The 23,962-nt window shown below is 44.5% G+C and overlaps 1 protein-coding gene across 9 annotated transcripts in view; it reads left to right on the top strand.

Annotated features, from left to right (window-relative positions):
- Window positions 1-23,962, top strand: part of NFAT5 (nuclear factor of activated T cells 5) — a 124,597-nt gene that overhangs the window by 69,011 nt on the left and 31,624 nt on the right. For 2 of the 9 annotated variants that reach the window (XM_040410094.1, XM_040410095.1), the window contains exons 2-4: window positions 9,904-10,029; window positions 18,230-18,872; window positions 22,163-22,349. In XM_040410094.1, the coding sequence (XP_040266028.1) occupies window positions 9,904-10,029; window positions 18,230-18,872; window positions 22,163-22,349 (956 nt within the window). Of the gene's footprint in view, window positions 1-9,901; window positions 10,030-15,153; window positions 15,271-17,773; window positions 17,836-18,229; window positions 18,873-22,162; window positions 22,350-23,962 lie in introns of those variants that run through there. The other 7 variants (XM_040410098.1, XM_040410096.1, XM_040410103.1 and 4 more) reach the window with 6 other exon arrangements.

Genomic DNA, 23,962 nt, shown 5'->3' with positions numbered 1-23,962 from the left:
CTGCCGCTCCATTCGTTTCTGTGCACAGGACCCCGCTCCATGCTCGACTGCCGCTCCATTCGTTCCTGTGCACAGGACCCCGCTCCATGCTCGACTGCCGCTCCATTCGTTCCTGTGCACAGGACCCCGCTCTATGCTCGACTGCCGCTCCATTCGTTCCTGTGCACAGGACCCCGCTCTATGCTCGACTGCCGCTCCATTCGTTTCTGTGCACAGGACCCCGCCCCATGCTCGACTGCCGCTCCATTCGTTCCTGTGCACAGGACCCCGCTCCATGCTCGACTGCCGCTCCATTCGTTTCTGTGCACAGGACCCCGCCCCATGCTCGACTGCCGCTCCATTCGTTCCTGTGCACAGGACCCCGCTCCATGCTCGACTGCCGCTCCATTCATTTCTGTGCACAGGACCCCGCTCCATGCTCGACTGCCGCTCCATTCGTTCCTGTGCACAGGACCCCGCTCCATGCTCGACTGCCGCTCCATTCGTTTCTGTGCACAGGACCCCGCTCCATGCTCGACTGCTGCTCCATTCGTTTCTGTGCACAGGACCCCGCTCCATGCTCGACTGCCGCTCCATTCGTTTCTGTGCACAGGACCCCGCTCCATGCTCGACTGCCGCTCCATTCGTTCCTGTGCACAGGACCCCGCTCCATGATCGACTGCCGCTCCATTCGTTCCTGTGCACAGGACCCCGCTCCATGCTCGACTGCCGCTCCATTCGTTCCTGTGCACAGGACCCCGCTCCATGCTCGACTGCCGCTCCATTCGTTTCTGTGCACAGGACCCCGCTCCATGCTCGACTGCCGCTCCATTTGTTCCTGTGCACAGGACCGCCCCATGCTCGACTGCCGCTCTTCAGCCCGGCAGCTCAAGGGGGCGTGTCCTTTCTGCTCTCTCCCTGTAACTGCCACTTCTTCTAACAGAACATTTGGCGGGTGGCAGTTGAAGATTTAAAGGGACCCTGTCACCTGGATTTCACTTACTGAGCTATTAATATCACCACATCAGTCTCCACGATTTACATAAAAATATACTAGTATTACTGCCCTGTGTCTTGTAATTTGTCTATAAAATCACGTTTATCAATATGCTAATTACCTCAATAAGGAGCCAAAGGGGCTGTCCCTCCGGCCATTGGAGCCCAACCGCGCCCATTACTTCGGAGCCCAGCACCGCCCCACTGCTAATTTTTTCACTCCTCTTCGCCGACGTAATGTTTGTGCAGCGCCCGTAATCCCGAGCATGCGCCCTGGATACACATGTCAGCGCCCGCGCGGTGTCCTGGCATCGGCCTCACAGAACTCATTGCGCATGCGCCAGCTTCGCTCGACCCGAGAAGGAAGACTTGCCGGGCGGGCGGAGGACAGAGGAGCAAAAGAGGGTCGAGCAAAGCTGGCGCATGCGCAATGAGTTCTGTGAGGCTGATGCCAGGACACCGCGCGGGCGCTGACGTGTATCCATGTGTACTGATGTGGTGATGTTAATAGCTCAGTAAGTGACGTCCAGGTGACAGTGTCCCTTTAAACTGAGCTCAATGAGACGGTCAAAAAATAAGGGAAAAAAAAAAAACAACAGTCGGCGGCACTATACCGCACTATACCGCACTATACAGATACCTTTTATTGAATAGTGCTCAGATCCAGGGGCTGGTTTGAAAAATTTTAGAATGTGTTTTGTGACACAACCCCTTTAACTTAGCTTTTCTGCTTGTAAATGAGCTGTTAAAACTGTTATGGTGATCGCCAATTGTGCACAAGAATCCAGTCTTGTGCCAGTGGTACTAATGCTGGCAGTCATCGTAGTAGTCCTGTCCAGTTGGATGCTCGCCCAGCCGGTGTCTAGGCCCAGCCTCCTTTCATTCAGCTTTGATCAGCCTGTAAATAACATTGCTTTCTCCCTCATAAATACACAGTTTCCATCTATGGGTCGCATGTTAGATATTTCACGTCTTCCGAGGCCAAGTGAATACCGATGTCAGTGACTGTAGATTTGAAGGGTTTATGTGCAGGCTGACTCATGGGCTGTCTGTCTTGTTAAATATTATCGGTCGTGTATCTCTCTTTTAAAGGGTTTGTTCAGGATGAGAAAAACATGGCAGCTGTCACCTATTAACATCGCCACACCCGTACGTGGAATTACAGCTCTGCCCTATTCACTTCACTGAGCTGCAATATCAGGCACATCCTGTGAACTGGGGTGGCGCTGTTTGTGGAAGGCAGCAGCCATGTTTTTCTGGTCTTGGATAACGCCTTTTAATATATTCCTTCCCTGTTATATAAATGAGCCAAGGAAGGTTAGCGGTAAGGTTAGAGGCCTCTGCCTTTCCATGTTCCCAACGTCTTACCATATTATCGTAGCAGCCCCGTGCAGAGTGCGGTCATTGCGCCAAAACGTATACCGCCCTCTGCCAAACCAAACCTCCGTGACGTGGCAGCCAGCGGCTCATATAAACTCCTGCATTTCCAACGCCTCTTGTTCTCACCATGGAGGCTGAAGGAGCATCGCGTGGCTCGGAGATATTTTCTTTGGTATCTCCTCGTGTTGTTTTCCTTTTTTATTGTGGGTCATTGAGAGTTCGGAGAGCTGTTTGTTGCCTTTTTGAATAGCTCTTGTACCTTTTTTGTGCTTCCTTTTAGGAGATCTGTGGCTACAAATATTTTACCTATTGCTCTGATGTGGATTGCAAGCTCCTGAGGTGAAGGGCTGCGAATGTTCGCTGAATTCAGCCGTACTTTTACAAGGTTTGGAGTTCATGGGACGGTCAAAAGGACTTTTCCAACTTAGAGGTTTTTCAGGATTTAGACTTTGATGGCCTTGTCAATATCAGATCGGTGGGGGTCCGACACCCTATAGCCCCACCGATCACCTGTTTCGGGCAGCCTCTGGTGCTCCGTCCACGTTGTAGTTTCCACCGTACAACATGGCCACTACACGGTAGATGGAACCTTCTACGTCCAGCTCTATCCACTGTATAGTTTCTGACGCCGGTGACTGCCTGAAACGGCTGATCGGCGGGGTGGGCCAGTGTTGGAACCAGTCCTGAGAATAGGCCATCAATATTCAAGTCCCAGAAAACCCCTTTCAAAGTGTCCCTGAGATCTCCTTGTGTAAAGTCTGTATTTAGAAGTATTACTAATGCATTATTGAATCCCCCCCCTCCCCAATATCATTATCCCATAAACAGTTTTCACAGCAAGAGTCCGCAATGCTGTTTAATAGCAGTTTTAAAGCAATTTACAGCATCAGAAAAGAGCAACAGAAAACTGCCATATACTGCACGGACTCTGCTTCTTCCCTAAAGGGGCTATCCAAGTTATTTTTTTTGTTCTTTGTATGTTTCTTACTAAGTAACTGTAAGGGGTTTACAATTCACTTCCTTCATCTCCAGTGGCCCTGTTCTCCTAGTTAGCTGAGGGTCACATGACCTGTGATGTCATCTTCTCTCCCTGCTCTGTTGACCATAGGCTGTGCTGCTTGGAGCGACAAGCCACACCCCCTGCACTGCCTGATCTGCTGGTCACGCCCTCTACACTGCCACTCTGCTGGCTGAGCTGTCTGCCCTGTGTCTCCTCCCACTAGATTCTTCTGCAGTTTAACCCCTTCTACCATCTTCAGCACAGACTCCAGGCAATAAGGAGATAAATGCTGTGCGCAGGATCCTCCCTCCTCACCCTGCGGACACAGGCCGGAGGAGTTCTCTCCTCTGTACTCCTGTGCTGGCTGTGAGGAAGTGTCCGCAGAGCATTGCACAAGCAGGTAGGGGGAAGATCCTGTCCGTATCAGTATGGTCATTGTACTGTACAGCTGGTACCTGTAGTTCCACACATACACCATGAGTATCCCAGCAGTCAGACCGCAGACAGGGCAGCTAGTTTATTCACTCCCTTTGCAGAGCAGGGGGAGAGGAAAGGCAGTCTTTGTTGACACCCACAAATATATTCATGAGGAAAACCTCAGAGATTGCTGTTACACGCCCCCGCAGCTCTGCAACTGCATGTCAACAAAGGGGCCAGAACAGAACTAGCGAAATGAGAAAATAGAATTATGATTATTTATTTATTTTTGTTTAAAACTTAGCTTATGTATATAATGCTGACCATCAGATTTACAATGCTTTATTTTTTAATTATTTTTTTTTTACATAACCCAGACGACCCCTTTAACGAGCAGAGATCTGGCTTTGGGGAGACTGAGCCTGTGTGTCCAGCAGCACCCAGCTCATTAGGTGGATGTGCACAATGCCACTTGGTGAACACCAGGTGGCGCTGTACTGTGTCAGTAAGGATGCATTCACATGACCGTATATATTTTGCGGTTCGCAAAAAATACAGATGACATCCGTCTGATGCCCGTGTTGCATCCGTGTATTTTTTTTGTGGAACCATTGTTAAAATTGCCACCGGATGTACCAGGACATACCCCATATAAAGTAGCTACACCACTGCTCCTAGGGTCTCCGCCGAGCCTTCTGGACACCCCGGGTGGCGCGTCGATTGCGTTGTCATTGCTCAGTGCCGACTGATGACCTTCAGTCCTATGGAGAAGTAGCACATGGTATGTTCAGTCATAAACTCGCCTCTCCTGTGTGTGAACTTACATCGCTCCGCCAAGCTACACTGCTCCGTGGGACTGAGGTCAAGCAGCAGAGGTAGTACTTATGTTTTCTTAGTCTAGTTCGTTGGCCCTTTAAGAAATATATGGTTTAATTACTAACTTGTCTTTCTGTCCTTTAGGTTATTGCGCCGTACCTGGCATTATGGAGGTTACTGTTTAAGCGGTCATGCTGTGGCGTCTCCGTGTTTTCCAGTTAATCATTGCTCATTTACAATTTGGACACCCAGACTGTGTTCACACATAGCGGCAAAACACCTTGGGTCCACCCAGGGGAAATCTGCATTTTCAGGCCACGTCCGACTTGCAATTTCTGCAGACCCATTCATTCCTATGTGGCCTCAGAAACTGCAGACATCCGCGTGCTGTCCGCATCCGTTTTGCGACAGTAGGGCGGGAGGGGAAGTCCGCGATGTTCACGGACTGCTTACGCATTTTGTGGATCCGCAGTTTGCAGACCTCAAACTGCTTATAGTTGAGTTCTATTCACTTCAGTATAGCTGAGCTGCAATACCAGACAAAACCTGTGGACAAGTGCGGCGCTGTTTCTGGGAGAAAGCAGCCCATGTTTTTATAATACTGTAAGCTCCTTTTAAAGGGGTCCTCTCACTTCAGAAAATGGCATTTATCTTGTAGAGAAAGTGAATACAAGACATTTGCTAATGTATTGTGATTCTCCATATTGCCTCCTTTGCTGGCTGGATTCATTTTTCCATCACATTATATACTGCTCGTTTCCATGGTTACGACCACCCAGCGGTGGTCGTACTTGCACACCATAGGAAAAAGCGCCGGCCTATTTGAGCTCCCATGCTCCCGGCCACTAGAGAGGCTGGTGCTTTTTCCTGTAGTGTGCAAGCACGACCACCGCTGCTGGATTGCAGGGTGGTCGTAACCATGGAAACAAGTAGTGTATAATGTGATGGAAAAATGAATCCAAAGCTTTCTCTACATCAGGCATCCTCAAACTGCGGCCCTCCAGCTGTTGTAAAACTACAACTCCCACAATGCCCTGCTGTAGGCTGATACCTGTAGGCTGTTCGGGCATGCTGGGAGTTGTAGTTTTGCAACAGCTGGAGGGCCGCAGTTTGAGGATGCCTGCTCTACATAATAAATGTAATTTTGCAAAAGTCGGACAACCCCTTTAAGAGAAGGAGCTTTGGAAGTCTTGGATCATGTTTAAAGGGGTTGTCCAAACTCCACAGCCATTTTGGTTATAGCCCCTTAAAGGTGTCGTCCCAGGACAATAACTTATCTCCTATCCACACGATAGGGGATACGTGTCTGTTCAGCGGAGGTCTGACCGCTGGGGCCCCCGCCGATCGCAAGAACAGGGGCCCATGTTTCCACATTTGAATGGCGCTGCAGACACGAGTGCTTTAGTCACCTGTATAGGACCGCTGGAGATAGCCGAGCGCCTGCACTCGGCTACCCCCAGCTGTCCCGTAGGGATGAATGACGTGGTTGGTCACACGCGTGTTTGCTGATCCATTCACATGGAGAACACGGGCCCCTGTTAGTGGGGTCGGATCTTGGCAGATTGTTATGGGACAACCCCGATAACCGCCCAGCCTGTTGACGCACGTCTTTCCAGCACCAGGGGTTCCCGGTCCCACTTGTCCACAAGTGTGACGCTCCGTTCATTATCATGTGCACTGTGGCAGCCATTCACTGGTCTCTGGTGACGTGTCCGTGGACGGGGATCCTCCGTACTGGAACGCATCACAAGTGAATAGGTGTTTTTTTTTTTTGGGCTGAACAACTAAGGGACCATAACTGAAATTTCAGTGGGGGTCGGACAACCCCTTTAATATATGGATGGCCCTATTTAGGAATGATATGACAATAAACCTGCAGAGTTGTAGGGATCTCCAAATCTGCCGGATGCCGTAAGAAGCCGTTCACACACTTTCCATGCTGCCCTTTATGGAGGAGCACTCACAGGCCGTCCTCCTGCAGCAGAGGTAGAGATCACTGTAAGGCCTCTTGCACACGAACGTATTTTCTTTCCATGTCCGTTCAGTTTTTTTTTTGCGAACCATTCACTTCAATGGGTCTGAAAAAAAACGGAAGTTACTCCGTGTGCATTGGTTCCCGTATTTCCGTTCCGCAAAAAAATAGCATAACGGACAAGGATAGGACTGTTCTATTAGGGGCCGGCCGTTCCGTTCTGCAAAATACGGAATGCACACGGACGTCGTCCATATTTTTTGCGGACCGCAAGAGGCCTTACAGTGATAGAAGTTCAGATAAATACATTACAATTGACAATATTTCAACCCCTTTTTTGCACAGGAAAATTGCATCCACAAAGCCGGAGATGGCGGTAAAATGTCAGAGCGGCACCGTCCAGCATGACAACCAGATCTGGGCAGGATTTAATATTAATCCGAGCCCTTGCGGGGGCCGACTCTCAGTGAAATTCTCAAGGTTCCTGAAAACAATCTCGTACAATAGGTCACATTTTATGCCGCTGACCTCAAAGGACCAGAGAAGGCATCGGGCCAACGAAAGATCCCTTTTATAGATGTGGGGCGGAAGAAACGCAGAAAACAAGCACCGGTTTTTAATTTGGCCTCTAATTGGAACAGGCCAGGGGGTTAAATGTTGCGAGCGCTGCTGGCATCGGGCAGGCACCACTTCCTTCAGATACTGGCAGATTCATAACTCCAGGGGGACCCTGTTTCCAAGTTTGGGGTCACCCCGTAACCCTCCGGGCCTCCCCCGCACTCGTTATCTCACATGTTTATGGATACTTTGTAAATGACTTAGTAGCTGAAGATCTTAACGCTACACAAATATCTTTATTGCTCAGGGAATTGGGAAATTAATGGCGCCATCTCCTTCCCTTGCTTAGAAGATACAACCGCTACGGTTAGTGACTGACCGTGTAATATATAATTATTTTTTTTGGTTTGACGTCAGGACGATTTATATGTTCCTCTCAGATCTTTGTAAATGACTTATTATGTCTTTTCATGGGACAGCACTGACGATCTGACACTTTGATACAAAGATATCATAAAATATTTGCAAAAATGTGAGGGGTGGACTCACTTTTGTGAGACACTGTATGTCTCTTTTAGGGAATGCTGAGTGGTGACCAACATGGCCGCGGTTATAGCTTCTTGTATAGGGGTCATAGCAGAGGCTTTTCTGTCTGTTACATGGCGGCTGCGCCTAGTTGTGCAGCAGCATGAGAGAGAGAGAGACAGGTATTACTACATGACCTATTGTATTTTCCATTCGGGAGTTTTGGAAAGCTGGGAGGGGTATGCCGTCACTTCAGGAGTGGTAGGGGCCCCCTGCCATCCTGGGAATCGATGTGGTCGGCTGCAGCTCCCTGCACAGGGGAAAGCTGGGGCATCGCTGTGCTGAGCAAAACCAGCGCTGTGGCCCCTTCCTGTTCAGGATGACTGGCGGTACAAGATGGGCACACCCCTTTAATTGTCATAGTTCTCACTACAGTAGAGTTATTTGATAATCAATGGACAATCAAATTTAAAGGGGACATTGCATGAGGATATCTCCCAATTTAAAGGGAACCCGCCAGGAGGATTCAGGCCCCCAAACCGTCACCAGTGATCTGTACTGGCCTTGGCTTCATCCTCACACTGATGACATACCTGACCTGTGGGACATTAGTTGGTCCATTCTGACTCTCTAGAGCTGCAGCTCCGCCCCTTTGACTCCTTACAGGTCATTTGAATATAGCATGCATTTCTTTTTCTATGTTATACCTCATCTGCCAGAATATACTGTCGGACAGGGAGGCTCAACCTGTGGCCCTCCAGCTGTTGCAAAACTACAACTCCCAGCACAGCTGCAGGCTGTCCAGGCATGCTGGGAGTTGTAGTTTTCTGTACCGCCGTGGATAACAGGATGGTGGTGGTTTTGGGGGACTAAATCCTCCTGGCAGGTTCCCTTCAGTTTTGGTTCATGAGATGGGATCATGTAGTGGAGACCACGCAAGGCAAAGAATTGTATCTTTTGGACGCTGTAGACAATTATGGGAAGAATTTCGGGGGGGTCAAGTACTCTTTAGACGGGTGAAGCTAAGACTTTACTTTCTCCACTGTCACCCCTGCCTGGCAAATGGGCAAGGATGACAGCAGGAAAGCACAGAAGGGGTAAGGCTTACTTCCTTCCATGCTTTTTGGTGTCTCATCTGGCCTCGTAGTTGGCAAATTTGTTCCAGCCTCCCGGTATGTCCGCGTCCGCCTATTGATATTGGAAACGGCAAGGATTGTTGGCTGCTCCATCCATATGGTTATAAAAATATTTAAAAATAACACACATATATATATATATATATATATATATATATATATATATATATTATATATGTGTGTAATATTTAAGCTAGCAGCTCAAGGGGGTGTCCTTTCTGCTGCATCTTAGGTGGTGTGTACTTTCTGCTGCAGCTCAGGGGGCGTGTCCATGCTCTCCCTATCACAGCTCAGGAAGCAGTTGAAGGATTAATTTGAGCATGTGCGACCATCTCAGGTCGAAGAAATAAAAAATAAAAAACCAGCAGGTGGCGCTATACAGATACGTTATTGAATAACTTGGCTGCTTTACTCAATGTTTAATTACAGGCGATTACAAAGGTATTAAGATCCAGGAGCCGGTTTGAAAACTGTATAAATATTTTTTGTGGCAAAACCCCTTTAAGCTACAAGCGTGTTGCCTACATGGATGCTACTCTATAATATGTATGCAGTAGATGTATCGTGTGTATATGTTGTGATGAGGTTCCTCATGTTGTTTCATCACTGAGGCTAGCCATACACATTAGATGGCTGACGGCTATCCCTCCCAAGCCCGCCATACACAGGCATGCTCAGCTCAGTTGTGCGTGCATGTGTCCTGAATGGGGTGAGGGTAGTAAGTCACTGAGAACAAAAGGATCAGACATGTTGAAATCCAACTGTCTGATCTCCCCTGACATTAAAGCCGCATTCACACGATGGCAGTGCCTGTTTTGCAGACCACAAACCGCGGATCCGCAAGATGGCGCGGAGGGACGAATCCGGAAACACATGGAAGCCACTCTTTGTGCTTCCGGTTTCACGCCTCCGTGTTGCAAAAGATAGGACATTTCCTTTCTTTGGCCGCATCATGCGGATCGTGGACTCATTAAAGCCATGCAGGATGTCCGCGTTTCTCGGAACCGCGGTTTGCAGTCCACAAAACTGGCGTGGCCTTATCTGTACACCCATCCTATGACCAGATACGTGCCCTGCTTGAATTCTCACATTTCTGTCCTTTTTGTTTTATTATTATTTTTTAGAATCGGTTTATGACCTTCTCCCAAAGGAGCTGCAGTTACCCACATCTCGTGAAACCTCTGTCGCCCCAATGAGTCAGACGAGCGGAGGTGAGGCAGGGTCGCCTCCCCCAGCCGTAGTCGCTGCTGGTACGCATATCATTTCATTTCTCTTGCTCAGTAGACGTGCCATCATCCTCTGTTGTTCTCTTCTACTTTTCTGCCTTTTTGGTTTATTTTATTACTTTTATTGCTGGCTCAAAATGAGCAGCGCTGGTAAAGCAGAGCCTCAAACCACCCCCTAGTAAAAAATAAAAATAAACTTAGATTCTTAAATAAAATAAAAATATTTTAAAACGTTACACTTTTTAAAAAAAATATATAATAAGCAGGATATTAACCTCCTAAGTGATACTTTTCTGAGCCTCTCGGGTGCCAGCACACGTAGAGCGTTTATTGCTGCGCTGGACTTGGTTGGCAGCCGGAGCGCTCCACTCCTAAATAATTATGTAATCCTTGTATATTACACCCTAACTCCTCTTTGTTGTACTAATCGCCCCTTTCCTTTATCCTTTCAATCTCTGGAAACCATTTTTTTTTTTGCTGCCTGCTTCCTTTTATTACTATACAGTTGTATTATTATTAGCCCCATGTCCGCCTGTTTATGTCCTTTTTATATACAGGAAATCCTGATGGATATGATATGTATAGATACACCTCGGCCATAAGCCGCATTGCCTTGGTCCCGGATACGGCTGTGCCCAGCAGGTTGTTATAAACCTGGCACTCCGTTTCCACGTGTCATAGTCGCGTCCATCCAATACTTTACAGCGCTGCTCATTGTCCTGTGGCCGTCTGCAGGGTTCCTCCAAATCTGTGGTTTTATTGTGATCTGTATCCAAGTGCAATTTTTTTGTTTTTTAATTGCACCAAATTTGCCACCTTCGCAGTAAGCCCACAGATTGCCTTGCGCCCACCTTCTATTGCTTGGTTACCTGAGTATTGCAAAACAATGACCCAAATTCATTACATGGAATATACTGTCTGTTGCCTCACCGCTTTTCCGCTGATCAAACCCAGTTTTGGAGTCGGCTAAAAAAAATAACAGCTCTTGTTTATATTGGCTGCGGTTGGCGGCGGTAATTAGAGATTACTCGTATCGGCTGCCGTTATCACAGAATGTGCAGGGGTTTATTAACCTACTAAATCAGTCCGGACAGTCCGCCGCTGCTACAGTACGATTGGAGTTTGCTCCGAGGGGGGGAATAATAAACAGGTATTATATCTTATCTAAAAATAATTGCATTATAATAATAATAATAATACGCTCCAGACCTCGCTCCTCCCGAAAAGGAAATGTTGACCTTGGCTGTAAGGATCGTGAAATGCGAAACGTTTTTTCCTCTGTTGCTTCCCAGTCACAAAAGTGTTTTGGTGTACTTGGCCGCTTTCGTCTAAATATATGGAGGACGTATTTTTATGTTGTGGGTCTTCCTGCCATTTGGATCTGGGAATGTTTTATTCCAGAATGTTTAGAAAAAATAAATTTCTCCCCCCCCCCCCCTCCCCCTCCTGGAACAAGTTCCTGCAAAAGAAATGAAATAAAAAACCTTAAACTGCTAAAATAAAATAAAACAAAAATAAATGGAAAAAAGATAAAGAAGTAGAAATGATCTGGAAGATAAAGCCCTGTGTGAACTCATGACATATGCAGCGGAGTTCTTCTGGATTAATGGATGCTGGTTTCAAAAGGGGTCCTCTAACTTTCCATAGGGACCAAATCTACCAACCAATTTCTGTACCCATAGGGCTGTCCTCCGACTTTCCATAGGCCCTGAATTGCCTCTAAATCTACCAACCATTTTATGTACCCATAGGGCCGTCCTCCGACTTTCCATAGGGCCTGAATGGCCTCTAAATCTACCAAGTATTTTATGTACCCATAGGGCTGTCCTCCGACTTTCCATAGGCCCTGAATGGCCTCTAAATCTACCAACCATTTTATGTACCCATAGGCCCATCCTCCGACTTTCCATAGGGCCTGAATGGCCTCTAAATCTACCAAGTATTTTATGTACCCATAGGGCTGTCCTCCGACTTTCCATAGGCCCTGAATGGCCTCTAAATCTACCAACCATTTTATGTACCCATAGGCCCGTCCTCCGACTTTCCATAGGGCCTGAATGGCCTCTAAATCTACCAACCATTTTATGTACCCATAGGCCCGTCCTCCGACTTTCCATAGGGCCTGAATGGCCTCTAAATCTACCAACCATTTTATGTACCCATAGGCCCATCCTCCGACTTTCCATAGGGCCTGAATGGCCTCTAAATCTACCAAGTATTTTATGTACCCATAGGGCTGTCCTCTGACTTTCCATAGGGCCTGAATGGCCTCTAAATCTACCAACCATTTTATGTACCCATAGGGCCGTCCTCCGACTTTCCATAGGCCCTGAATGGCCTCTAAATCTACCAACCATTTTATGTACCCATATGGCCGTCCTCCGACTTTCCATAGGCCCTGAATGGCCTCTAAATCTACCAACCATTTTATGTACCCATAGGCCCGTCCTCCGACTTTCCATAGGGCCTGAATGGCCTCTAAATCTACCAACCATTTTATGTACCCATAGGCCCGTTCTCCGACTTTCCATAGGGCCTGAATGGCCTCTAAATCTACCAACCATTTTATGTACCCAAAAGCCCGTCCTCCGACTTTCCATAGGGCCTGAATGGCCTCTAAATCTACCAAGTATTTTATGTACCCATAGGGCTGTCCTCCGACTTTCCATAGGCCCTGAATGGCCTCTAAATCTACCAACCATTTTATGTACCCATAGGCCCGTCCTCCGACTTTCCATAGGGCCTGAATGGCCTCTAAATCTACCAACCATTTTATGTACCCATAGGCCCGTTCTCCGACTTTCCATAGGGCCTGAATGGCCTCTAAATCTACCAACCATTTTATGTACCCATAGGCCCATCCTCCGACTTTCCATAGGCCCTGAATAGCCTCTAAATCTACCAACCATTTTATGTACCCATAGGGCCGTCCTCCGACTTTCCATAGGCCCTATGGCCTCTAAATCTACCAACCATTTTATGTACCCATAGGCCCGTCCTCCGACTTTCCATAGGGCCTGAATGGCCTCTAAATCTACCAACCATTTTATGTACCCATAGGCCCATCCTCCGACGTCCCATAGGGCCTGAATGGCCTCTAAATCTACCAACCATTTTATGTACCCATAGGCCTGTCCTCCGACTTTCCATAGGGCCCGGCCTCCGACTTTTTATAGACCCAGTAACAAAAGTGTTTTGGTGTACTTGGCCGCTTTCGTCTAAATATATGGAGGACGTATTTTTATGTTGTGGGTCTTTCTGACATTTTGGATCTGGGAATGTTTTATTCCTGAATGTTTATAAAAAATAAAAATAATCCTCCCCCCCTCCCTTCCCTCCTAGAACAAGTTCCTGCAAAAAAAATAAAACCTAGGCCAAAATTAAATAAAAAGCCTTAAACTGCTAAAATAAAATAAAACAAAAATAAATGGAAAAAAGATAAAGAAGTAAAATAAAAACCCAGTGTGAATAGTCCTGAATGGCCTCTAAATCTACCAACCATTTTATGTACCAATAGCCCCATCCTCCGACTTTCCATAGGCCCTGAATGGCCTCTAAATCTACCAACCAATTTCTGTACCCTTAAGGCTATCCTCCATAGGCCCTGAATGGCATACCAATTGACAATATACAGAGGTTTGTCTTTCTCATCTCTGCTCCCAGTACTATCGCCCCCTCCCACATACAGAATGCATGGCACAATGGGAAGGCACAATAAATAATGGCTTTTACGTGATGGGATGAGTGACTTTCGTACAATGAAACGCACAGATCTTGTCAGTCAGTAAAGCCTCATATGTGGCTGCCGTTCGTGAGGCTTCCTGAAATAGCCCTTTAAATGGTGTTGTCTTGCCTTTAAATATCGCATTCAATATTGAATGGCAGAGGAGACGACTCCTGAGAGGGAAGTAAGAAGGGACTATATTATCAGCTGCCAGTGGGGGAAGGAGACTGATTATGCTTAGAGCCCACCCCCAGCAGGACAGATTAGCAGCAGCACTAAGGCCTCATGCCCACGACCGTATGTACAGAACAGCCGGCCCCTGATAGAACAGTCCTATCCTTCTCCGTAATGCGGACAGTAATAGGACATGTTCTATTTTTTTGCGGAACGGAAATACGGACATATGGAAACGGAATGCACATGGAATAACTTCCGTTTTGTTTGCGGACCCATTGAAGTGAATGGTTCCGCATACGGTGTGCAAAAAAAACCGGAATTGACACGGAAAGAAAATACGTTTGTGTGCATGAGCCCTAGGGGAAATGCATGGAATAGAAAAATGCTGAGGAAAGTATTGTTTATGCTAGAAACATAGCAAATTACATATTCGCAGCCTTTCAGGATCTACAACCCCCATCATGCCCAGAGACTTTGGGTACAGACCGCATCTTTGCAGGTGCCAGAAACGTATTATTACCGGGCAATTTAGAAAAAAAAAGTAGTTGCATTCTGCTGTATAATGAGCTCGATGCCTCCTAGAAGCCGCAGATTCTTGGTTTCTGCCGCATTTCATTTTCCCTTTGGATCTGAAATAAAATATACATACGTAGAGCTGCAGTGTAAAGCATGGGGGACAGAATAATAGCCTGAGCTTCTGAGATTAAACTTCAAACGAACAAAGCCACCAAGGCTGATAAATATAAAATGTGACAGATACGTGGTGGGTTTTAATAGTTAACCTCTCTCATTTGACTTAAACCTCCGCTATAGGTCCCATTAAATTTTTTTTATTTTTTCCTATTAATATATTGCGGCTTTATACCATTCTAATTACCGCCACAACTGCAGCCAATTCCGAGACACGGCGGGGGGGCGTGTTGAGGTGATAGTTTTCGCGGAGGCGACCAGCTATTGAGTTTCCTCCCTGTAGACTGATCGGTCTAACAAACCGTCTGAACATAAGCTGTGTATGAAGGTGTGAGATTTGGAAAGATGGCGGGTGGGTTTTGGGGAGGGGGAGGGGGTGTTATGTGAATCCGATAGTACTTCAGAGTGAATGCGGACTAAACTATTGATCAAATTGACCTAGAAATTCCATGTGATAATTGGATTGCTTTTAAAAAAAAATAAAAATACTATTTTTTCATTTATATTTGCTGGGATGCGGCTGTTTTCTCTATTAATACAGTTAACTTGCATTCTAGCTCCTCCACTCAGAGGCAGGCATCGTGTGGTGGGTTGTGTGACTATGTCTGTCTATCAATAGTGAAGACAAATATTCCCAGAGACACTAAACCCATCCAAACTCACCCAGGGTATAGGTCGGTCTCGTTTTCAGACTTCTTCCTAAGCCTTTTTTTCTTTTTTCTTTTTTCTTTCTTTTCTTCTTTTCCTTTTTTTTTATTCAATTTTTATTTTTTTTCAGTTATGATTAGTGAATTGATGATGAATGTTGGTAAAAAAAAAAAATGTTAATTTGACTGTTTTTTATTTCATTTTTTTTTTCACAATATGAAAAAAAATTGCCAAATTTATTTTTGACATAGATTTGTGGCCACTTTGCTTATAGACGATGAGCAAAAAAAATATAAAATTTAAATTGGAAAGGTCCCCTCAGTATGACGTGTAGTTGGCTCCTGTAATTTGTACGTGTTATTGGATTTGTTAAATTTGGGTATAAAATATAATAAAATATTTATATGTTTAGTTTTTTAGTTTTCTTTTTTTACCTTAATGTGATAACTGGTTCTGGTATTTTATCTACATCCATTCAGTTATCCATTTATTTTTAAAAAAAACTGATGGGAGTTATCTACATTGTAGTATTAATATTATTTTTTATTATTATTATTATTATTATTATTACAATTTATTATGTTTCCATATCTGCCTAAGCAATGTGGACTTCTATACAACAAAAAATATTCAAACATTTTTTAAGTCTAAATGTAAATAAGGAAAATGTATTTGACAAATGCATTTCATGTTTGTTTGTTTTTCTTCCAACCATTCTTTGTGTGGTGGTAATATTATTAATAATTATTATTATTTTAATATTTTTTTTAATCTTAAAATTGGTATTCTAAGAATAAGAAAAATGTAATTGACAATCTGAGATCAATATTTATTATTATTATTATTATTATTTTTTTTTATAGCAAAATTGGTCTTCTAAATATAAGGATTATTTAATTGACGCCCTGAAACTGAAATTCATTATTATTACTTTTTTATTGCAAAATTTGTAGTATAAAAATAAGAATTTTTTTTAATTAACAATCTGAGATCAATATTTATTATTATTATTATTTTTTATTTATTTATTTATTTTATAGCAAAATTGTTCTTCTAAATAAACTGATTATTTAATTGACGCCCTGAAACTGATATTCATTATTACTTTTTTATTGCAAAATTGGTAGTATAAAAATAAGATTTTTTTTTTATTAACAATCTGAGATCAATATTTATTATTATTTATTATTATTATTAGTTTTACTTTTACTTTTTTATTGCAAAATTTCTAGTATAAAAATAAGAAAAATGTAATTGACAATCTGAGATCAATATTTATTATTATTATTATTATTATTAGTTTTTTTATATCAAAATTGGTCTTCTAAATATAAGGATTATTTAATTGACGCCCTAAAAACTGGTATTCATTATTATTATTACTTTTTTTTTTTTTGCAAAATTGGTAGTATAAAAATAAGAAAAATGTAACTGACAATCTAAAACCGATATTCATTATCATTACTTACATATTCAACAACATCCTGTCCTAGGAGTCCTTTGAACAATTCCTTTATTGTATAGGGAAAAAGAACTGAAAAAATCCTTAGCGGGGAACGACTATTGTGGCAATAAATGTAATAAAAATAAAAAAAAATCATGCCTGCAATCTGTGCTAAAAGCAAAGTTGCTTCAAATCTTATTATGCAAAAATAAAATGTTTGTTTATTTATATTAATACAGAAGCATTTTCTTAATGCATGACCCAAAAAAACTTTAAAAAAAACTCCTCAGCACCCATACAGTACTATGATTTTCTTTTAAATGTGAATGTTTTTGAAAGTCACTGAATTTTTTTTCTTTTTCTTTTTTCATTTCAGCTGCAAAAGTATAGCAATGTGCACAAACATGGTGTAAAATGGAACTGATAAAATATGGCACAAAATGACATTTTTTGGAAAAAATAAATAAATAATAATAATTCTCCACCAAAAACAGCAGCTGCCAATAGGTGTGATTACTCCCCTTATTACAGTGGTTATGCCCACAAATAATATTGTCTTAAAAGGAAGTGACTCGTTACCTTGGGGATGGGGGGGGGGGTTTACATAATGGTGTGAAACGAGGTCGTCACTGGTAAATTAGTATTTAGTTAATAATTGAGTTATTATTATTCTATTTTTCAGGCTTGTGTGTAAAGCGTAACCTATGTATCTGGCAGGGCCATTATGTATAAATTGAAAAAGGTGGAGTAACGTATTATATTATATCTTGGTGTACGTGCCTAAATAATGATTTAAAAAAAAGCGCACAAAAAGTCACCTGTGGTAATAATAATAAATCCACCAATAGAATAATACACTTTAGCTCGTCTTCAAACCAGTTTTTCAAGAAGGTTACTTAAGGCCCAATTACTTAATTACCCCTTTCGCATTCTCTTTAGGGTCCAAAGCCGTATCAGTTCCATTTTGCCGAATACATGAGTTTGTCTTATACTCCTATTTTTTTTTTCTTTATTATTTTTAATAGTTGATTAACTGGAATAATTAGCAGCTGTTTCTCATTTATTTTCTCATATTTTTATTCCAGGATTTGCCTCTGAAGCAGGGAGTGTCTGCATTAAAAATGACCTGTAGTTCTCTGCTTCATAGGTTAGAAACTTATATTTAATATTTTGTGGCTACAGTCAGTCCCACTCCAAAAAAAAAAAAAAAAAAACCCTAAATGACTTGTACCAATTGGTTGGCAATAAATGCTGACCATACATTTCGTAGGGGGGTTTATAGACTTTTTTTTTTTTCCAATTGGCCAAAAATTCTAAATTTGATCAATGAAGGTCAAATTATGTAACAATTTTCTTATTTTTTTTCTTGTGAGGTTCTTATTTTTACACTTTTTTTGTTTTGACGATATTGGTGCAGCCAATACAGTTTGGGCATTTTAAGTGACCGGTGCCCTTATTGGCTAGTAGTATTTTATCCAATTTTTTTGCATTTCAATATTTACCAAATTTCTACATTTTTTTTTTTCCTGTGGGAATTAAAGTAATTGGATATATTTTTGAAGAAAACAAAAAAAAAATCACTAAAATCCATTGGGACTGCTGGCCAGTGCCGGTGAAAATGTGTGTATTTACTTTTGGATTATACACTGCAGATGCCTCATCTTCCTCCTCTTCCACCATGGGCGGTGCTCGCAGTTCCTTTACCACCACTTCCAGCCCTTCTAATTACTCTACCTCACTCACCGATACCAAAGCTATGCAATCCTCTACCACGAGGGTAAGTAAGCCAGGGGTAAGTGATCAGCTGTTAGCCAGTAATGCGGGTCGGCAGCAGTCGGTGCCATTGAGATGGACAGTCCTAAACATTTCACCGCCCCCAGAAGACCTGCTGGATAGCAGTCAGATGTCCTGCCAAGATGAAGGGGGTGGTCTGGAGTCTGAGCAGAGCTGCAACATGTGGACAGAAGACTCCACGTCTAATTTCAGCAACATGAGTTCTCATTCTTACAACGATAACACCGAGGTTCCACGTAAGTCACGCAAACGAAACACGAAGCAGAGGCCTGGGGCCAAGAGACGAGATTCCATCATGGACGTTTTTGATGCAGACAGCGCCAAAGCTCCACATTATGTTCTCTCCCAGCTCGCCTCGGACAGCAAAGGGAACTGCCAGGCTGGAAATGGGTTGGTATTTGAATTTAATACACATCTTCCCTCTGTCCTATCCATAAACCTTTCCTTTGGTGTCTTAGGGTGGATCATAGTTATGTAGTTGGAAAGACCTATGTCCCTCAAGTTCCACCAGGGTAGGGGAAGACGACCCAAAGGTTGTCAGCGAGGTTGCAGTCGTAGAGTAGTGAGGGTCTTGCAGACGTCCAGTACATTTGGGTGATGCAGCCAATAAACATTTATTGTAAGCCTATAACTTAGTAGAAACTTGAAACTGGCCGACGAGTAGATCTTCAAGATGACACGTTCCAGCGCCATGTTTATTTCCGCAGCGCTGTACAGAGATTGTCACCATTCACATTAGTCCCTGTGTCCAGCACTGTTAATTCCCCTGTTTCAGACACACACACACACACACGTTAGAATCTGTTTTAGGGTGCATTCACACGACCGTATAAATGGATACGCATCCGTTCCGCAATTTTGCAGATCAGGTGTGGACCCATTCATTTAAATGGGGGCCGCAAAAGATGCGGACAGCACACCATGCGCTGTCCGCATCCGTTGTTCCGTTCCCCGGCCCCGCAAAAAATATGGAGCATGTCCTATTCTTGCCCGCTTGACAAGACAAGAATAGGCATTCTCTATATAGCGCCGGCCATGTGCGGTCCGCAAAATGCGGAACGCACACGGCCAGTGTCCGTGTTTTGCGGATCCGCAATTTTTCCGGACCGCAAAACACTTACGGTCGTGTGAATGCACCCTTAAAGTAAGCCAATTAACTTCCCAATATATTTTTGGGAATACATGAGGAAAGGGGAAACCCCTCATAAATGCAGGGAGAACGTACAGACTCCATGCAGATGTGGACCTTGGTTATATTCAATCCCAGGATCCCAGCGCTGCAATGCAACAGTGCTAACCACTGAGACTGAAAATAGCGCTCCTCTCTAGTGCCACCTATTTGGGGGTAGCTGCCCTTTAAGTCGATGTCCGACTTTTTAACAGGCCTCGCAACGTGGTTGGAAGCCAAACCAGAATCTTCTCCAAAAGATGGAAAGGGACCCATCCATAGACAGCTGTTTTATCAATGGTTGGCTGGATGAGGGACCTTTGACATGGCATTCTGTTTTCTTCCCTCTGGAGGAGAGCTACTTTGCAAACCACTGAGCCATGCTTGCTTTACATGTGCCGGAAATGGACATCCATTTGGGCTTGTATATGGTAGGCTACTGACGTCCATAGAGAGTAGCTGCTTCTCTGTGCATTTGATCTACAATGCATTCTCTGGATATGTGGCACAGTGTTTGGCCATCGTCCTACTGCTGATCTCCATGAAGGTCAGTGGTTATTAGGATCTCACGTTTCATACGCGCCTGGATCCTGAGGGCACCCAAAGGCTTCTCTTCTACATATGACAAGGCTATATATAGGTAGGCCGCAAGTCCATTTTATGCCGGGGCTACATGGTCACTTGTGACCTGCAAGTTGCTGTGAAGCAACCGTTGCAAGAATCTGTCCTGCAAAATTGGGTTGTGGTTTCGGCAAGTAGTTGTAATGTAAGCGGCACTGCCTGGGATCTTTGCCCCTATGAAGCATGTCCCAACCAAAGTTGCCATGTAACCTGGACCTTAATATTTTATTTAGCAGCAGGAATATTAAGCTTACGATTATATGACAGTTTACCGATTCAGGTATAATATGCTGAGAAGTTGTACCGTAGCCCCCATCGTCCCCTATCAGTGCTTAGCATAGGCGGCTCCATCTATTTGATTTCATTTAATTACATAGCTTTAAAGGGATTGTCCGCATTGATACATAGCTGTAGTTCACCCCATTAAAACGCAGTTGATCCGAGGCTCCATCCCGCGTTACGATACTTTTACTTAATATGCAAATGTGGTATTTGGTGCAATGAGGGCGTCACTGTCGCTCTTGTTGCGCCCAAGCCCCACTTCTTTCTGAGGCGAGCCCCTCCCCGGCTGCTTTGATCGACAGGACCAGGGAGGGGCTGACCGCAGAAATGGGTGGAGCTTGGGTGCAACAAGAGCAATTGTGACTCCTTCATTGCACCAATGGCCTAATTTGCAATTTGTCCTTAGATCGGAGTGGCCCTATATCTGAGATTAGTGGCAGGGTTTTCCTTGAAGTCTCCCCTTTTTACACATGTAATCCAGGCGTAGCCGACATTGCCACAAGTGCGTAGATCGAGTGCAAACATCTACCGTGCCAGCAGGTCTCATCTTCTGTGTACTTGTAGGATTGTTAACCGTTTTATGTTGATCTGTGCATTTGTATTTGAAGCTGTTTGTTAAGATCGGGATCTTGAGACACTTTAAAGGGGTTTCCGGATTAGGCGGCTTCTTTTGAATGACCCGTAAGGCTATGTTCAGACGACGGATCTTTCAAGCTTGAAAAGGATAACGCTAATTTGCAAAAAATACAAAATTTGCAGCTGACCTCAAACCTCAGTGGGGCTGATCCACATGTGGCTAATTTCTGTGACACCCAGGTGACACGTCACTTCTTTTATAAATATGCGACCATGTGCACCGCCATGCTACATTCCCATTGAAAACAATGTGGGCAGATTTCATACGTGGCGAAATCTGTATGAAATTTCCATCGTCTGAACATATCCGTAGGTGATTTTTTTTTTAGGGGTGAGGTTTGCCATTTGATCTACCGCCCCACCTCCCCCGTCCTAATCCTGGACGACTGGCGCCTTCTTGCATTGCGCAGATGACCCATTGCAAAAATGGCCTCTTTTTTTTCAAATCGGCGTGACCTCCTTAGACCAGACTGTCATTATGTGAAAACTGACGAGCAGGCGATTTGCAGAGTACAGGCCACTGCTCCAACTTGTAAAGGAATAGATTAAGTTAACATAGTAAGAAGCTTCTAAGAAGTTTGCAGTAAATTGAAAATTGTTTTGAAAAAATGTAGTGTTGTGACCAGAAGAGCAGGCAGAAGGGTGGGAGATGGGTCGGGTTTAGTTCGGGTCCGCGATGGAGTCTCATGTGCAGTCGTGCTCCATTAAAATGAATGGGCGCAGCTGTCAGAGGTAGGTAGCTGCGGAGAAGTAGTCCACAGGAGTCATCTGGCCATAGCAGCCAGGGTCCACGTGTTATTTTGATATGCAGCAGCTAATAATGGTTGCTATGGGCAACACCACCTACTTTTCTTCTCTCTCTTCGCAGTGCAGCTTAGTACATAGGGGCAGTTGTGTTCTCCCTCTTTGGCTTTCTTTACTGTGCGTGTTGAAATCTGAAGACACAGAATTGACGTTCTTGCGTTCCTCTCAGAGCCTCCGAGCCTCCAAAGGGAGGGAAGAAGAGTCCATTGCTGTGCGAGCAGTTCCCAACGAAAAGTGAAGGGAAAGATCTGAAGATTGTGGTACAGCCAGAGACGCAGCATCGCGCCAGATACCTGACGGAGGGAAGCCGCGGCTCGGTGAAAGACCGGACACAGCAGGGATTTCCTACAGTAAAGGTAAGTGTGATTATCACACTGGGCGGCTATTCACCACACGCATGGCCCCTATGACTATTGGGAAACTACAACTACCAGCATGGCACCCCCTAGGAGTACAGGTTTGTAAAATCCACAAGCAAGATTTGTTACCATTCCACAGGCTAGGCCATAGATCAGCAACCTCCGGCACTCCAGCTGTTCTGAAACTACAACTCCCAGAATCCTCCTTTCACTTCTATGGGAGTTACAAGAACTGCTGAGTAAGTGTGCGTGCTGGGAGTTGTAGTTTCACAGCAGCTGGAGTGCCGAAGTTTGCTGATCCCTGGTCTAGGTTATAAATGAATGATCTCTGGGGGTCCACCAATGATGAAAGCAGAGGTCCCCTGTGTAATTGGAGTGATGGTGCACATGGATGACCACCATTCACTGTCTATAGGACTCGTGGATCTCTGTCAGTCCCGTTTCCTGATAGGACAGTGATTGTGGGGAATACTAAGCATTTGCAGGGGCTAAGAAAAAAAATATACCTTCCTTTTGACTTGGGGCCCATTCACATCATCAGTACTTTGTTCTGGGTGTAGTCTTAGTTTAGAACGGACAGCACCAGGACTGACCACTGACAGTGGGTCAGTTCACTTGAACGAGATCCCCTAAGGACCATAGGTCATGCCCTGTCCTGCTCAGATTTTGTGCTTTTTGCTCATTCACTTCCCGTCGTCCCTTATGGCTCCTTGCTTCAGAATGGAGTAGTGGGCAGATACTGCCGAGCCTAATCCATCCAGTCACATAGACTATCACTTCCCACATGGTTCCTGTGGAGGGTAATGGTAGGTTTGTAAGTCATCGTAACTTATATTGGCAGATGACCGTGCAATCTAGAAGGACCTCTTCACGACAGATGTGCCACCAATGTGGAGAAGTTGACTCTACAGTTATGGCCGTTTTTTATTACATGGAATGGGAGACATTTAAAGGGCATCTGTCAGCAGTTTTGTCCCTATGACACTGGCTGACCTGTTACATGTGCGCTCGGCAGCTGAAGGCATCCGAGTTGGTCCAGTGTTCATACGTGCCCGCATGGCTGTGAAAAATGACGTTTTAATATATTCAAATGAGCCTCTAGGAGCAATGGGGGCGTTACCATTACACCTAGAGTCTCTGCTTTGTCTGCAACTGCCGCTCCCCCTCCAATCTGATTGACAGGACCAGGTGTGATGACGTTTATTGCCTGGCCCTGTCAATCAAAGTGCAAAGGGCGCGGCAGTTGCAGAGAGAGCAGAGCCTCTAGGTATAATGGTAACGCCCCCGTTGCTCCTAGAGGCTCATTTGCATATATTAAAACATCCTTTTTCTCAGCTATGCGGCCACATATGAACATGTAACAGGTCAGCCAGTTTAAGGCTACATTCACACGAACGTATTTTATTTCCGTGTCCGTTCCGATTTTTTTGCAGATGGTATGCAGACCCATTCAAGGCACCGTGTGCTATCTGCATCCGTATGTCTGTTCAGTTTTTTTTGCTGACCGCAAAACACATACGGTCGTGTGAATGTAGCCTTAGAAGTACAAATCTGCTGAACTGACAAAGCATAAATCTCCCATCACCTGGAGACATGTTAGTATACGGGAA

The sequence above is a fragment of the Bufo bufo genome, chromosome 10 (assembly GCF_905171765.1).
Source record: "Bufo bufo chromosome 10, aBufBuf1.1, whole genome shotgun sequence".
NCBI classification, from domain to species: Eukaryota; Metazoa; Chordata; class Amphibia; order Anura; family Bufonidae; genus Bufo; species Bufo bufo.
The sequence above is the reverse complement of the archived record's forward strand: the minus strand, read 5'-3'. Positions and strand labels throughout refer to the sequence as shown.